The sequence below is a fragment of the Equus asinus genome, chromosome 2 (assembly GCF_041296235.1).
Source record: "Equus asinus isolate D_3611 breed Donkey chromosome 2, EquAss-T2T_v2, whole genome shotgun sequence".
NCBI lineage: Eukaryota > Metazoa > Chordata > Mammalia > Perissodactyla > Equidae > Equus > Equus asinus.
Window position 1 is genome coordinate 19,256,706 of NC_091791.1, and position 15,784 is coordinate 19,272,489.

Genomic DNA, 15,784 nt, shown 5'->3' on the forward strand with positions numbered 1-15,784 from the left:
TTTAACATTATATCTTTATGTTCTTAAATTTGCTATAAAGTAGGTAGAGTTGAAAGTCAGATATATAGGAAGAGAAAGCTAAATATTCTCATGGGGCAATTGATATAAAGGATCACGTATAAATTATTCATTGACTTCCTTCTGTCTTTTTGGGGGGAGGAGTGTAATGTATCCTTTTCAGACTCTAAAGTCTATGGAGCCTATCCCAGGAAAATATGCACATAGCAATGTACATCCAAAAATACGGGTATAATTTCAGAACATTCATGAGCCCCTGAAGTCCATCTAAGAACACTGCCTCTTAAAGGCTGTAAACTCTGAAAGGCCCAAAATTGGGTTTCAAAATTCTAATAAATGTTAAATACCGATAAATACTATCCAAACTCAAAGAACCACATGATTTGGATGTATTTGTCAGTCCTGAATCCAACATACTTCCAATTCCATCATTAGCTAGCTCTATAAGCACTTCTAGATCCCCAAGTCATAAATAATGAAAGCTATTGCTTGTCTTTTGCACAAACCCCTGAAGATGATGCACATAACGCTGGCTGAGGCATGTGGAAGAAACAATAAAAAACAGGTGAACGTTCAGTTTAAGGATTAGTAAATATGACAAATGGTGGAATTGGACTCACAAAATCTGTTTCAAGTTTTCCCATTTCTTGCTTGTAGCTTCTCATCCTGTTGCTGTACATCCCTCGACTTTGGGGGGGTATCTCTCGGACTTCTAAATCCATCTGTTCAAGCTGGAAGGGCGAGAGGAAAATGTGATTTAAACCATATGCTTATTCTGTATTTGACCAGACGTTTAGAGCTGAAAGGATTTAATTCCCATTCCTCATTTTACAGTTGAGGAACCAGGCCCAGGGAGCTAACAGTCCCTGATCAAACAACACTGGGACTACTTTTGTGCTTAATTTTTGTTTAGGTCAACAAATAGCTACCGAATGCTTGCCAAGCGACACACAGAGTGCCAAAGCACTTACGTGGTCAAGTATTTCTTTTAAAACATATACAGGAATCCAAACAGCCTCAATAATGATGATTTTAATATCCTTGGAGTATCCTATCCTTCACTTCAACCTGATCAGGTCTTCTGACGCCAAACCACGAGAACTATGGGAAGATAAGCAAACCGTTCTTTCCACCGCTAATCTATGAAATGTCAGCCCAGCCTTAGCCATTTGGTGAAAATTCTTCTGGAAGGTCTTTTCTGCTTAGGAAATCACATACCAGCCAACATGTGATCTCGCCCTCCAGCCTAACTCTGTGTACTTTATAACCTCATTGATATGGAGTTAAGGATACAGCAATATGCTAAATTACACAAAGCTCACTGAAATCATGGCAGGGCACTTTTTAACAACCTGTCATTACATAACACTTTGTCTGTAACACATGAGCGTTTATAGGAGGCAATACAGAAATATTATGATGGTTAAGAACACAGGCTTTCAAATCGGACGCCTGCATTCACATCATAGCCTCCACTACTCACTAGGCATTCAAGCCCGGACAAGTTTCTTAACTTCTCCAGCCCTTTTTTCATTTCTAAAAACAATATGCCTTTTGTAGGGCAGCTGTGAGGATTAAATGAGGTAATTCCTATAATGTACTTACAACAGTGTCTCTTACTTGGTAATCGTACATTAATGTTAACCATAGTAGTAAGGATTACTGATGGTGAAGAAGAAATACAGCAAGCATGAGTCAGGTATCAGAGGTAGATTATTTATGCCTGGCATTAAAAAAATAAAAACGAGCAAGAACAACAAATTGGTTCAAGCCATGTCTGATAAACTCTCATCCAAAACATTGCCATATATTTGGCCTTTTATAGCATTGTAATAAGTTATTTCCATGAACACTGTAAGCTTCTCACTAATAGAATTCTTACTTGTCCAGTGTAAGAGACTGAATAACTATAGTAGAACACAGATAAACCAGAAGACCATGTTTCCAACTTACAGGCCTCGATTTTTATAAAGAAAACAAAGGTCATTTTAATTAGCCTTGATTGAAGCAGTGGCATTCAAATTATTAACATGTCTCAACATAAATATGAAGCATCAATAAATTAAATAGTTACTCAGCAAAGCCATTATTTAAAGCACTACTCTGAAATCATCATCAAGTACTTAGTTCTAACAAGGTGAACAGGATCATCCAGACAAATAATTGCAAAAGCACATGTAAGTAAAAATCCGAGAGTTAAGTACATTTTTGTTTAAGGCATTTTACAAGGACACTTAAAACTAACTTAAAAGTAGGTAAGAAAAGAAAAAGGAAACATACAACAAGCACTTAAAATGAAACCAGGAATAAGGCTAAGATGCACTTGTCTCATGTTGCCACAACATGCACATGGCCAATGTAAAGTGGAAGACATGACAATTACAAGACATTCAGTGTCTGAGAGAATAACGCAATCATTCAGCAGAAACACAACTAACACTAATAAATCAAATCAAAAAGAAGTTTTTCTCAAAAGCTTCTCAAAAAGACAGGAAGTAATATAATGAACAGTGTCCTTAACAAGGATCTTATCAGAATTAAGTAAATCAGCTTTCTGATCATTTTAAACAGAAACACATATCTCAGACAAAACTCCTTCCGTTAGCAATAAGTAAAGAAGACTATAAGCTCCATGAGGGGTGCTGGCCCCACGGCCATGTGATTAAGTTCGCACACTCTGCTTTGGTGGCCCAGGGTTTCGCCAGTTCGGATCATGGGCGCGGACATGACACTGCTCATCTAGCCATGCTGAGGCAGCGTCCCACACAGCACAACCAGGAGGACCTACAACTTGAATATACAACCATGTACTGAGGGGCTTTGGGGAGAAGAAGAAGAAGGGAAAAAAAAAAGAAGAAGAAGAAGAAGATTGGCAACAGACGTTAGCTCAGGTGCCAATCTTAATTTAAAAAAAAAGCTCCATGAGGGCATGACTATGTTTTCTATTTCTTGTTACAGTAAAACCTTGGTTATCAGGAGACCAGCTTTCTTTCACCATCAAGCAAATTTGTGTCTCCAAAACAAGGCAAATAAATAAACCAAAACACAGATTTTGATGGCAAAAAAAACAGCTAATGAAAACTCAATAATGTAAGAAGTCAAATCAAGATTCAAAGAATTAACCATTTGAACTATTTATGGTAAGCCTGCCAATCAGAAAGAAGAAATGTCTGATTGGCATCTATGGTGTACAAAAGGTCAGGTTTTTTACAGAAAAGCAGGAAGCATGAGAGAAGTAGTTGAATATAAAAAGAAAAGAAAGTAAGGAGAAAAGCATTTGAAAAAAAAGAGGAAACTTTCAAAAGAGAGATGAACATTGGAAGATGTGGAGATTAGAAGGTAAGCTGCCACTGTAGAGACGGTGACAGCTGCCAGCAGAGATCAGAGGCATTTCTTACAGACTATAGAGAGCGCCCGATGTTCTGATAGCTAGAAAAGAACCAGCAATAGAGAAGGCACAGCAGCAGCTCTGCAACGCGATGCCTTAGCACTCAAAGACACAGAGGAAAAGTCTGCTGTGCAATGGGGAACAACAGCCACGTATTCCTTCAGACTCCCCAAAGCAGCAGTTCCCCAGGTATGGTCCTGTTAACAAATGTTACTCAGTCAAATAAGCTTGGGAAATGCTCCACCCTCTAGCTGCCCCCTATAGACCCTTCTTAGAGATTCATAATGCTTCTTAGCATACTTAAGGGTCCAAGAAGGTCCTGCAGAAAAACAACAACCAAAAAAGACCTCAACCTCCAATTCTATTTAAGCTACAGTTTCCCACACTTACTGGAACAGGCAACACCAGTTAATAGAAACACACTTAAGGAAACTGTTCTCAGTATATCAGCAAGTAGTACTGAAGGAACATCAAACAGACCCTTCAATATTTAGAAAAGCAGCACAGTCATTTAGGACAACAATGCTGTAACAGATTGAATCATACTTGCACTACTTGGCTTTAAAACAAAAAATTGGGATACAATACTTTTTAATACTTTTTGCTCTATGATTTGCAAATTTATTTATATCAAAAAGTAGTGGATGAGCTGGAGCTCTGGGTTTAGCATATCTAGATACAAATCCTTACTCCATCACTTACGGGGGGTGGTACCTCAGGGAAGGTAATTAATCTTTCTAAGCCTCAGTTTCCCCATCTACAAAATGGGATAGGAACAGTGTTGAGAATCACTCCTCTGTGGGTCTCTCATGCTCCTACATGTCTTGCTGGGCATGCCAAGAATGCAAGGCCTTAACCACTCTTTTCCTCGGCCATTTCTCAGGGTTGTATTTGCAGGGAGCAATCTTGGGGGAGGAAATAACGTATCCTCCTGGGAAAAGGAGCAGACTTGCTTACAGGCTGCTGTAAAGCAGTACATTTCCCAGGCTCCATGTTCCTCTCCTGTAAGATATTCCACTGTATGTGTAGGCATTCTTCTAGGCAAACCTGCATCACCCCTGTGAGAACTGGTGCTCAGGAAACTGACCCAAGCATGCTGAAACTCTAGCAGCTGCTTTTGCTGTGAGTAATACAAGTCTATTGTCTCTGACCTAGGAATCTCATGTCTTCTATCAGCATCCATGAAACTGTGGCAAGCTCACTTGTCAGTGAGCAAGTAGGGGGAAATCTCAGATCCTTAACAGTTTTTGACAAATAGTACTTGTCTCACAGAGTTTTAGTGAAAATTAAATATTATACAGTAAGTAATATATCTAAGCCAGTGTCTAGTACCCAGTATGCCTTTAACAAGCATTAGCTATTTATAACTATTATGAAAAGTATTATGAAGGAATAAAAATTAGAGGTGGAAACTTAATGAATCACTTTTATTAAGAATAAAATCCCAGGAGCTGTTAAATTCTCTTCAATTTAAAAATTGATGAATTCCAAATTATAAAATGCTATTCAGTAATGTTTCACATTTCTACAATGTATAAAACAGGCTAGAGGAAGGCATCAACTTAAATGGCTCTGGTCATGTGTTAAATGTATTACCAAGTTGATACGTACCAGTTCTTTTGCTTCTTCGAGCTGTTTCTCCACATTTGCAACCATCTGCTTCTTCTCATCTGGAACAAACAATAATATCAAGGAATCACTATGGATACAAATACCTTTAATATTTACAAACTTCTATTTTTATATAACTTTTTCCTTTCTGATCAATCAGAGTAGAGAATTACCATATCAGGCAAATGACCATATTGTTCCTTGGTAGGGTAGGAAACAATTTAAGCCACTGATTCTAGGCTACCTGGAAATATGTAATCCTAGGGAGTACCTAATTATTAAGAGATGCCATAACATTTTTAAGAGAAACAAAAAATTATTTTGTTCTTTAGAAGAGACTGTCAACAACAGCAGATTTAGTGATGGCATGAGGAATCTGCAAAGTCATGACTTTAATAAATCGGGAATAACTGATATATGAATATAAAAGTCATATACAAAAATGATTCCTAAAATTGGGCAAGATCTTAAAATCCTTTTAAAAAAATGTACTTTCATTGAGAATTGGATGTAATAGAAGAAATATTTGAAGTCAGGACTACTAATTCTAAACCCAAAGCCACCTGCTACTTGCTGGTTATGAGATCCAAGGTAAGAAAGAGTTTTTTCTGAGACTCAGTCTGTATGCTCTAAAATGGAAATTTAACATACCTACAGGATCCGTTTTAGCTCAAATAAGCTGAGGTAAGTGAAATTACTCTTAAATTGTGAAGTGCCAAATCTCTTATGTGGTTTATTCAAACTCTATCATAATCAAGTTATAACCAACTGTAATTCCCTTTTCTGGGAGAAATATATCCCAGCAGGTAATTGCAGAAAACTTTTCCCTACTCACATTCCAAACCAATCAGCCCATTTATTCAGAGACTGCATCTAAGTTTTGAGCTAACTAAACTTATCAAACAATTATAGTTTTGTCTGCTTAGCACCCTACTCTTCTCAGGCAGTAACTCCCACTCTTGAGGCTCTCCTCTTCACCAAGCAGGTCAATGGGAGATGCTGTCTCCTTCTATGATCCTGCCTCCACTGTCATAGTGACCTGGAAAAGGATGGGCTTCTCATCCTAGCTGGGCCAATCCTAATAGCTCAATCTCTCTTGCCACATTGGTTGGGGGGGGGGGGGTGGCATAAGACCCAAGTAGACCAATTAAAGTCCTGGAACAACGGGAAAGTCTTTTCCTCTCTTTTGGTAGAGTTACAAGTACATCTGAGTCCAGAAGCTGTTGGCATTCACCACTGCTCTAGCAACGAACGAGCCAGTTTGTAATGGTTAAGAACGAAGCCTACATTTAGAAAGAAACAAAGCTGAGAGAGAAATAGAGAGAGAGATAGACAGATGAAATAGATAGATTAGATTAGACAGATTTAGTTTTTAGTTCCAGATAACTTTGAAACAGGTTTTGCTCGACTTTATCATGGTTTGGTTTCTTAAACCAACAAATTTCTTTTTCTTTGTTTCAAGTTGGGTGTCTGTGACATGGAACCTAATGATCACAAACTGACATATAACAGACTGGAAAAGTCATGAAGCTTGAAATGGGTACACCATCTCTTAGCTGACTAGCTCTTCAGAAGGCTAGTCAACACTAAGTGGGGAATCTTTAGAAGTTATTTTACTAAAATAATAATTAGGTTCTGCTAACCCTAACCTCTTCCCTTTGATCCCCCCAAACTAGAGACACATAAAGTCTTTTATGTGTACTCTAAATATTTCTCCTAAGAAAAATGCACATTTGGAATTAAAATTTAGCTTGATTTTCCCTCTTTGAAAAAGTTATACCTACATATGGCCAGATTAAGAATTTAGTATATGATCTCAAATTTACTTGCCTCTGGCACATGTCAATCTGTCTAATATTACCACAAATTATAATAGAACTGCACTACGTTTTTGTGATAGAGCAGAGTATGAAATAAGAGAAATCCACCTTGGACTAAGAGCAAGATTACGTATTTACATGTCAGAAGGAACATCTTGTTTTCTTTAAGGTACTCAGTTGTTAGGAATGTCCATGCCTTGACCTCTAGGATTGATATGCACGTTTTTCTCATTAACAAAAGAAAACAAAGACAGAAGCCGCATTCGCCTTTGCTACTGCCCTCCCTCTCCTTCTCTGCTCAGTCACCTTTCCCTTCTTCATCTCCCCCTTTCCTCCCTGTAATCTCACTTGCGCCCCCAAGATTCCACGGAAATGACTCAAAGACTAATAACCTTTCCCTGTCCTATTTTTTACTTCATCTTGCGGCATCTGATACTCTGCTCCTCCCATCCTGTCACTTTCTCCTCTCTGGTTTCCATGACACCCTGATTTTGTGTTTCTCCTAAACACTCATTTCTGTCTCAGGGTCATCTTCTGGACATCCTCTTTTTCAGCCCATCCTTTAACTGTCGGTGTTCCTTGGAGTTCAGTCATTGCTTTTCCTCTCTTATGACTATTGTCTACATCCCTGGGCAATTTCACCCACTCCCATTTTTTAACTATTATATTATATATTTCTGATCCCAAATCTTTATCTCTAATCCTGATATAGTTTCAGGAATTCAAACCTTTAATCTCAATGCTTATGCCCATTTCTACTGTGACCACCTGGTAAACTGCTATGCAAAACTCTCTTCAGCAATCACTACCTCTTGGAAGACTTTCCTAATCCAACAAAAGAGTTAACCCCTCTCTTCTACAGAGACTCTTACATAATCCTAATGATTTATCTCTCACACTCACAGGTCTAATTTACTGTCTAGCTTGGAGGCTCCAGGAAGACAGGAACTGTGTCTTAATTATCTTTATAGTCCTAAAATCTAGTACTGAGCCTGCAATATAATCAGTTCTTGAAAAATGATGGCAAACTGAATAAAGACTGTGGGTTAATGCAAGTTTTCACAAAAGAAGCTATGCTACCAACCATCCCGATTTCCCTGTCTCCATGTCTGCCCCCTCCCCCATTTAATTTTCCTAAAATGTGTTTTTGATTGGTTCACTTGATCCTAATGGTCAAGGTCCTCTGCAGTCCAGATCTAAGAAACCTTTCTAACTTTATTTCCAACTACTAGCTCTCCAGTATGTACTTCACATGCTAACCAGACAGACTATTCATTACTATCCAAGCACATCTCTTTTTTTTTTTTGCTTTAAGCTTTTGTTCAAGCTACTATTTATGGTTCTTTGGCTGAATATAACAGAACTGATTCTGACTAACCTAAACCAAAAAAGAATAACATGGGGTAGCTTACAGAGCCAATAGAAAACATGAGCCCCCAAGCTCAGGGAGGACAGTACCCAGGGTGGCTCAGGGTTCTAAGCGAGCAGGAACTCACCAACAGTTTCTGCAAAAGGAGAGTCTTGAGCCATAATACCATGCTTTCTTCTTGGTTCACTCTGCTCAAAACTCAAATTCCCAGAAAAAAATCTCTGAATGTCCTCATTAGTGTAACGTGTTCACATCCTGACCTGGGTAGGGCATAGCAGCCTGTCAGACTGGGTTTAGGTAGTTCATCAACGGAAAATTGAGGTGCTGTGATCAGAAGATAGAATGGAGGATTCTTGAAACAATAGATGCCCACTGTACCCACTTATTGCAACCTCTTGTAATATATTCTTTCTCCATTTTTGTCTGCTAAAAACCCCCTATCCTTCCAGGTGATCTCCTGAGACACGATCCTATCTCCTCTGACTTCCTAGATCTCTGTGCTCTGCTCTACTGGTCCTAATGGTCATTAGATATTGGTTTCTGTAGTTTTCTCTTCAGCCCCATTTACAGCTACTTGAAGACAGGGACCATTCTTGACACTTCTTTGTCCTAATTCTGTCTTTAGCAGAGAGCTGTATATGGCAGGTGCTCACTAAGTGCTTACTGAATGAATGAATGAGTCTTAGCATTCAGCAACATGATATGACTCACAGAGAAACTGAGGAAGAGAAACATTATATCAGAGAGGACTGAGGCAAATCTTCCTACTTGGAATGGCAAGTTTTCCTTTATGAAAGAAATAAACTGGGATGGGAGGTGAGTGGGGTAATATAAGTAGATTATTTTCTCATAAAATCTATTTCCTACTGGCACCATCAGAAATAATTGTGGAGCTGAGCCAATCTTTGATATTTTTAAGAGAAGAATTAAAAAGGTGACAATTTAGGAGGAATACATGAGGAAGAGAGGAAAGAAGGAAGGACTGAATTAGACGACCTTGGAAATATCTACCAACATTAAGTTTTGGTAACCTTTTGACAGTATTCACATGTATTCCCCAAGAGAGCTTCATGCTGCCCACCGCGAATGGCATCCCCTTTACAAATGGCACCCCCTTTATAAATGGCACATTCCTAGGATTCAAAATCTCATAGCTAACAGCTGTCGTTATTTTCATGGGCTATGTGTTAAATATTATCATACTCAAACCTCCAAACTTTGAAGTTACTAGTATTATCCCATTCTCAGGCAAGTAAACAAACAGAGTGATTAAATAATTTCTCTAAAGTTAAATACTAATAAATGGCAAAGTTGGAATTCAAATCAGGTCTATTCTCCAGAACTGAACTCTTAACTTCTAATGTACTATATGAATTACACTATATAAACAAACTTCCTCATCTTTTTTTCCTACATACAGGGTTGATGAGTGCTGACTTACACATAAGTCTTTGTATAGTGTGATCTTTTCTTGCCTACTCAATATCAACAGAAGTGCTTAGTACTGAAATACACATAAATCTTTGCAGAGTCTGATTCTTTCTCATTATTAACAGAGGTGCTTCGTTAGCCTTGCACACCCCCCATAAAGTACAGTGAAAGTGTCGGGGCTCACTTGAATTCATGTACTGGTACCTGTCTTTGTGCAATGTAGGTACTTTTTAATAAAACTAGCAGCAGAAATTATGTACTGGGAAAAGTGGAGTGAAATCACTAATAGAGGAACTTTTTATGTTAAGAGAACTTAAAAATGGATATATTACTAATGTTACACTGTGTAGCATGGTATAGGATGGTCAATGTTAAGACAAAGCCATTCTAGAATGATCCTTGTGATAATAGATTAGAGTTGGAGATATCAGTATGAACTCATGTTTAGCTTACTATAGATACAGACAGCTATATATACAAATATTTATCAATATGTATACATACATGAGTTAGTATACACACATGTATTTCCCTGCTCTAGAGGCCTTGATGGTCTGTCAGCTGAGAGGGCCTAGAAGTAATAATACCCCAATAGTAATGAGCACACCTACTGTCCAGATCTTGGTTTCCAACACCATTTTTCAATAAAAAGAAGCAGGATTCCTTGGAGAAATGGCTGATTCTAGGACTAGTGTAGGAAAAATATAAGATGATCCTGGAGGGTCTTATAACACCAGAAAGTAAGAAAGAGCTAAAAAGGAAAAAAAATTTAAAAACCCCACAATGATGGCGGTATATCAAAAGGATATAGAAGCCAATGAAAGGGTTCCAATGGTCAAAGCTGGATCAATCTGAGCAACATAATAAAGCAGTATTGGAATATAACAACAAAGTATAACATAAACACCATGAGACCCTAGATATAAATGACTGAATAAATAAGTAAGTGGAGAATAGACAAATCTCTCCTGTATAGCAGAATCTCAAATAATTTACATAGATACTAAGCCTTCAAAGAGGTGGAACGTAACCCCCAACACACATACACATACTCCTTAAGTGTGGGCTACGCATATGATTTCCTTCTGAAGAGTATGGAAAAGAGGAAAAAAGTAACTTTACAGTGGAGAAACGTGACAAAACACTACCCCAGCCAGGTGATCAAAGGTAACATCAGTAGTGATAAGTGATATTACAGTATGTGCTCTTGACACGACGTGATGAAAATGGTGCTTTACCTCTGTGATCTTCCTCCTAAACCCTACAACCCCAGTTCTGATCATGAGAAAAACGAGGGGCAAATCCCAATTGATGAACATTCTATGAAATATCTGACCAGTACTCCTCTGAACTGTAAAGTCACAAAACATAAGGAAAAGCCTGAGAAACTGTCACAGTTAAGAGGAGCCTAAGAAGCCATGAATATTAAATGTTTTGTAGTATCCTGAATTAGATTCTAGAATAGTGAAAGGACATTAGGTAAAAAACTAAGGAAATCTGAATAAAGTATGGACTTCAGTTAATAATAAAATATCAATATGGGTTCACTAGCTGCAACAAATGTATCATATTAATATGTTAACAATAGAAGAAACTGACATGAGATATTTACAGAGTCTCTGCATTATCTTTGTGATTTTTCTGTAAATCCAAACCTACTCTAAAATTAAAAGTTTATTTAAAAAAGAATCAATGAAGCTATTACTTAGGTTAACTAAACTGTTGAAGGGAGAGGTGCCTCTGGGATTAGAGTGTGAGTAGTATGTGTGTATATACCTAACCCAAATCCTACCCACTTTACTTCAACTCAACTCTGCACCTGAGTTCCTGATTTAGGGCTGGAACCCTCCCCTCTAACTCTCCAGAACAACGGAAATGTAATGCAAGCAAATAATATATCATAATTTTAAGTTTTCCAGTAGCCACATTTTAAAAAGTAAAAAGAAACAAGTGAAATTAGTGCTAATATATATTTTTTTAGTTTTAATAATATTTAACCCGATATGTTCAAAATATTATCATTTCACAATGTGGCAATAGCCACACTACAAGTGCTCAATAGCTTCATGTGGACGTTACAGCTCCAGAGCCACACATATTTTAAGCAAACCACGGTATTCATAAATAAAAGGAGACTTCTCTTCTTTTATTCTCTCACTCAACCACCTTGCAAAGGCAAGAGAGCATCACCAAACAACGTTTATGGCTTCTTCCATACATCGCTATGTCTAGATGGTCTCCAAAAGCCTCAGCGCTTGGCCTGGAGTCTAACTCATCAGCTAATCAGCTAGACGAGAGCATTTCCTTCCAGAAAGGACACCCATCTTGCCCCACCACTTCCACTTCTCTCCTCAGCTTCCCTCTTTAATATCCTGAGTACAAACCCAATTCCAATTTCATATTCCAAAGTCCCTGATCACTCATCTCCCTTCAGATATGGGTGTTTGAGAAAGATTCACCTAACTCTAGTCTAGGCACAGAAAGGAAGCAAGAATTGATATCCAAGTTTCCTTTAAGAGTTCAATTAACACCACGAGGCCTGAGGAGCTGGGTCCTGACTAACCCTACCAGCTGTTGTCTTCAGCAGCAGCAATAGTACCACTAACTGCTAATTTACCATGTACTTTCTCTGGGAAAAAATTTTGCTAGTGTTACATGCTTTATTTCATTTGATTTTTACAAGACTTTAAGGTTGAAACTGTTACCCCTTGCCCCCACTTTTACAGGTAGAAGAAGCAGGCTTAGAGAGGCCAAGCAATTTGTCCAAGGCTTCTCATCTAGGGAGTAGCAGAGCTGGGATGCTAAACAGATCTGATGCCATGTGTGAAACTTAACCAATCTGCCATAAAACCTTTCCTGGTATTTCTGACTACAGCCTCAAAGTGATAGGATTCACAATAGACCATTCACCTCTCTGTAAATGGTGAGGTAAGCAACTAATTGCAGAACATTTTGTTTAAGATCCTTCAGGAAGCCTGCCTGATGTAAGGGAACCTCTGCACCTATAAAGTATCCTCAGAGTTAGGATTCATCACCAGAGGAAAGGGAACTTCACAATTAGTACCAGTTATGGTTTCTACTCACCTATTTTCCTGACTTTACCACAGAACACTAATCATTAAAATCAAGTACAGTGCCTTAAGAGTATTGCCTAAGAAGGGACTATCCGTCTCATTAGTCCAATTACTAAAATTAGTTAAGATTCAAACACATTCGCCTAAGAGCAGAGTCTTTTTATTGTTTAAACATATCACAGAGAAATCAAATTTCTTTTTAAAAATATTCAGTCTTGTCTATTCTCTTTGGAATTAACACTTTAATACATTGCACACACACAGCAGAGAGTGAGGTGAATTGCAATCAATCCTACCCCTTCTACTTCAATTTAAGTCAGTCACTAGGTTGGGGAATGAACTGCTTTGGCTGAAAAGTTTGCTCTGATTTTTAATCTTCTTAACTCAAGAAAATTACAGTTATCTCCATAGGGTCAACCGCTAATGAAGCCCAGAGAGAGAGAGTATAATTACTTTTAGTCATACTGTTTTTGCCATGGTTGTACACATTTATTTGTTGGTCCACAGACATACATCTGAAATTCATAATTATATGGATATATTTTTCATCTTTTTCTATTTATCAATTAGAAACAGATTATAAAGGGAGAAAGCACAAGTAATTATTAAGAGGGAAACCACAGCATTTTTAAGAATTACTATTATTCAAGTCAGTAAGCATTTTTCCAGTACCAGCTATACAGTCTCCTTTCAATTCTAACATAGCTGCTACGTTTGGGCCTTATTTTATACTATACGTACTTAAGGAGAGTCAAGGCTTTACTTTTAAGACACTTAATTCAAAGGTTTCCTTCCATATGGTAAGAAGGGTTACATTAAAATATAAAGGCAAGGAAAAAATCACTTGTAACAAAATCTGTTCTCTTGGAAATAGTTATTACAACTTTGCACTCTGATGACTGTGTTACTTTATAAAACACCTTCCTTCTACAAAAGCTATTAGCCCAAACAAAAAATGTTTCCCTGTTAAAAGTATTACAATTAAAAATGAGCAAAAAACCAACTGAAACCACAAGTCCTGATATTCTGAGGCTCTGGGACTCAAGTCAAAGGAAGTAGTCTTCAACAATGACAACAAAAATCAAGACGATCTTGGACAGGGATTGAAGAAGCGAGGTGATGTATCATGAAGTGATGAGGCCATCAGCCACTTTCTCCACAAAAATTTCTGAGGCAGCAGAGCTTGGTGGTATATGCTACCTTCGTTCTCTCCTCTTGTTCCCTCACTTGGACTCATAAACCTCTTTAAGACATGATCCACCTCCTCCAGAACTAACTGGGACTTCAGGAGATGAGTGGGGTGTAAGTTCAGAGATTCTGGCTTCAAGCAAATATCCCTATTAATAGAAAATAGGTGGGGGGGGAGGGGAGAAAACAAAGAAATAAAGGAAGAAGATTACTTATAAACATATAAGTTTCGGGAGAAGTAGGGAAAGGGAAAAAGGAATGACAACTTTCGTCCAGGAGAAATTATTGCTGGCATCAAGGATTGACTAAAAAGGTGGGAAAGAAGCTGCCCACCAGTTCATGGATCAATGAGCATCTTCTTTTCTACACATTACACTCCAGAGGTAGGACTAAGTCTAGCAGCCTGACGATGTTTCAATTTCCCTAACAAAACTAAGCCAAAAAGTAACAATCTTATCTGCAACTAACTACTTAAATTAAATCTGTACTTAGTGAAAGACAAATCCTAAAACAATGTCTTACAAACAAAAATCACAAAATATGTTTATATTCATCTGTTCATTTACTTAAACATTTTTCTGTGCCCTTTCTAAGTAAATGCCAAGGAAATCAAAGATAGCTCCTATCTTCACATAGTTGGCAGTCTAGAACAGAAAGCAAGCCATGCTAAAACACAAAAACTAAAAACACTTCTAGACGGTAGTTGTGGAATTCTAAAAGTGAGAAAAACTATCCTGTACCAAGTTTTACATAAAATTGGGTTACAGACTCCTAAGAAGGACGAGAAATAAGAAATGGGGTTGAGGGTATGAAAAATACTAACGATAAGAGCAGCTAACACCAAAAAAGGGTTTTACGTGTGTTAAATCATTTAATCTTCACAACAACCCCATGAGAGACGTACGATTCTCCCCCATTTTACCAAGAAGGAAAGTTGAGGGAGGTTAAGAAACTTGCCTAAGTGCCACAACTATTAAGTGGCAGAGCTGGGATTTGAATCCAGGCACCACAGCTCTTAACCCTATTTTGCCGCATAAAATAGTATTATTACTAATAAAACAACATTACTGTATATTGCAGACCCATGATCTAGGTACGTTCATTCATTCTCTTTAAATACTCACATCTCTGCATTTTACAAACAAAAATCTCAGACACAGAGAAGCGTTCCTAAGCTTATACAAGTAACAAAGTGGTGGAGTCCGGATTCGAGCCCAGATGGCTCAGATTCCGAAGGCTCTTTTCACTGCACCCCACAACCCAACTTGCAGAGTCTCCCTTTACCCTCAACTAATGAAGCTCCATCCCTCCGGAAGGGCTCCGGCACCATCACCGGGCTCCACTCCAGCCTCGCGCCTCAGAGACACATTTGTTCAGGCGGCGTTCCGCCGCCGCCGAGGCTCCGTGCTTTCCGGGCCACCCCCGCCCACTGGGGCAGGGCTCTCACCAGGGGGCAGTCGGGGTACCCTCGCAATCTTGCCGGTGATCTCCGCAGTGAGCACCGCGAAGTCCTGCTCGTAGCCTTCGAAGTCAGACGACATGGCGGCTCCGGAGTGATGAGCCCAGGCCGGAGGCTAGGTCGTGGCAGGGGCCACGCGGGACAGGGGAACACGGTGGAGGGACCCCGGGAGGCACCCTCGAGAGCAGAACGGAGAACCGGGGACAGCTCCCGGCCGACCGCTTCCTAGTTGTTCGTCGCAATCTCGGTCCTCAGGAAATTGGGCTGCGTGCGCTTTTTAGTTTCCGCTCAGGCTTCAAAATTAAGAAATTCGTTAAGAAAAAGCTCTTCGACTAGGGTCCCAAAAAGCCTCTGGAAATATGCGGGTTCTCAGGGATCACTGGAAGCATCTGTTTTACTCCTCCAAGTTCTGGAAAGCGGCTCCGG

At 38.8% G+C, this 15,784-nt stretch overlaps 1 protein-coding gene across 6 annotated transcripts in view; it reads right to left on the reverse strand.

Annotated features, from left to right (window-relative positions):
- The window catches only part of VTI1A (vesicle transport through interaction with t-SNAREs 1A), a 354,061-nt gene extending 338,575 nt beyond the window's left edge, over positions 1-15,486 (reverse strand). For all 6 annotated transcript variants that reach the window (XM_014851157.3, XM_014851159.3, XM_014851156.3 and 3 more), the window contains exons 1-3: positions 15,347-15,486; positions 5,018-5,076; positions 639-749 (exon numbers count right to left, since the gene is read on the reverse strand). In XM_014851157.3, coding sequence (XP_014706643.1) covers positions 639-749; positions 5,018-5,076; positions 15,347-15,440 — 264 coding nt within the window. In that variant the 5' untranslated portion in view covers positions 15,441-15,486. The remainder of the gene's footprint in view (positions 1-638; positions 750-5,017; positions 5,077-15,346) is intronic.
- Between the last annotated feature and the right edge of the window lie 298 nt (positions 15,487-15,784).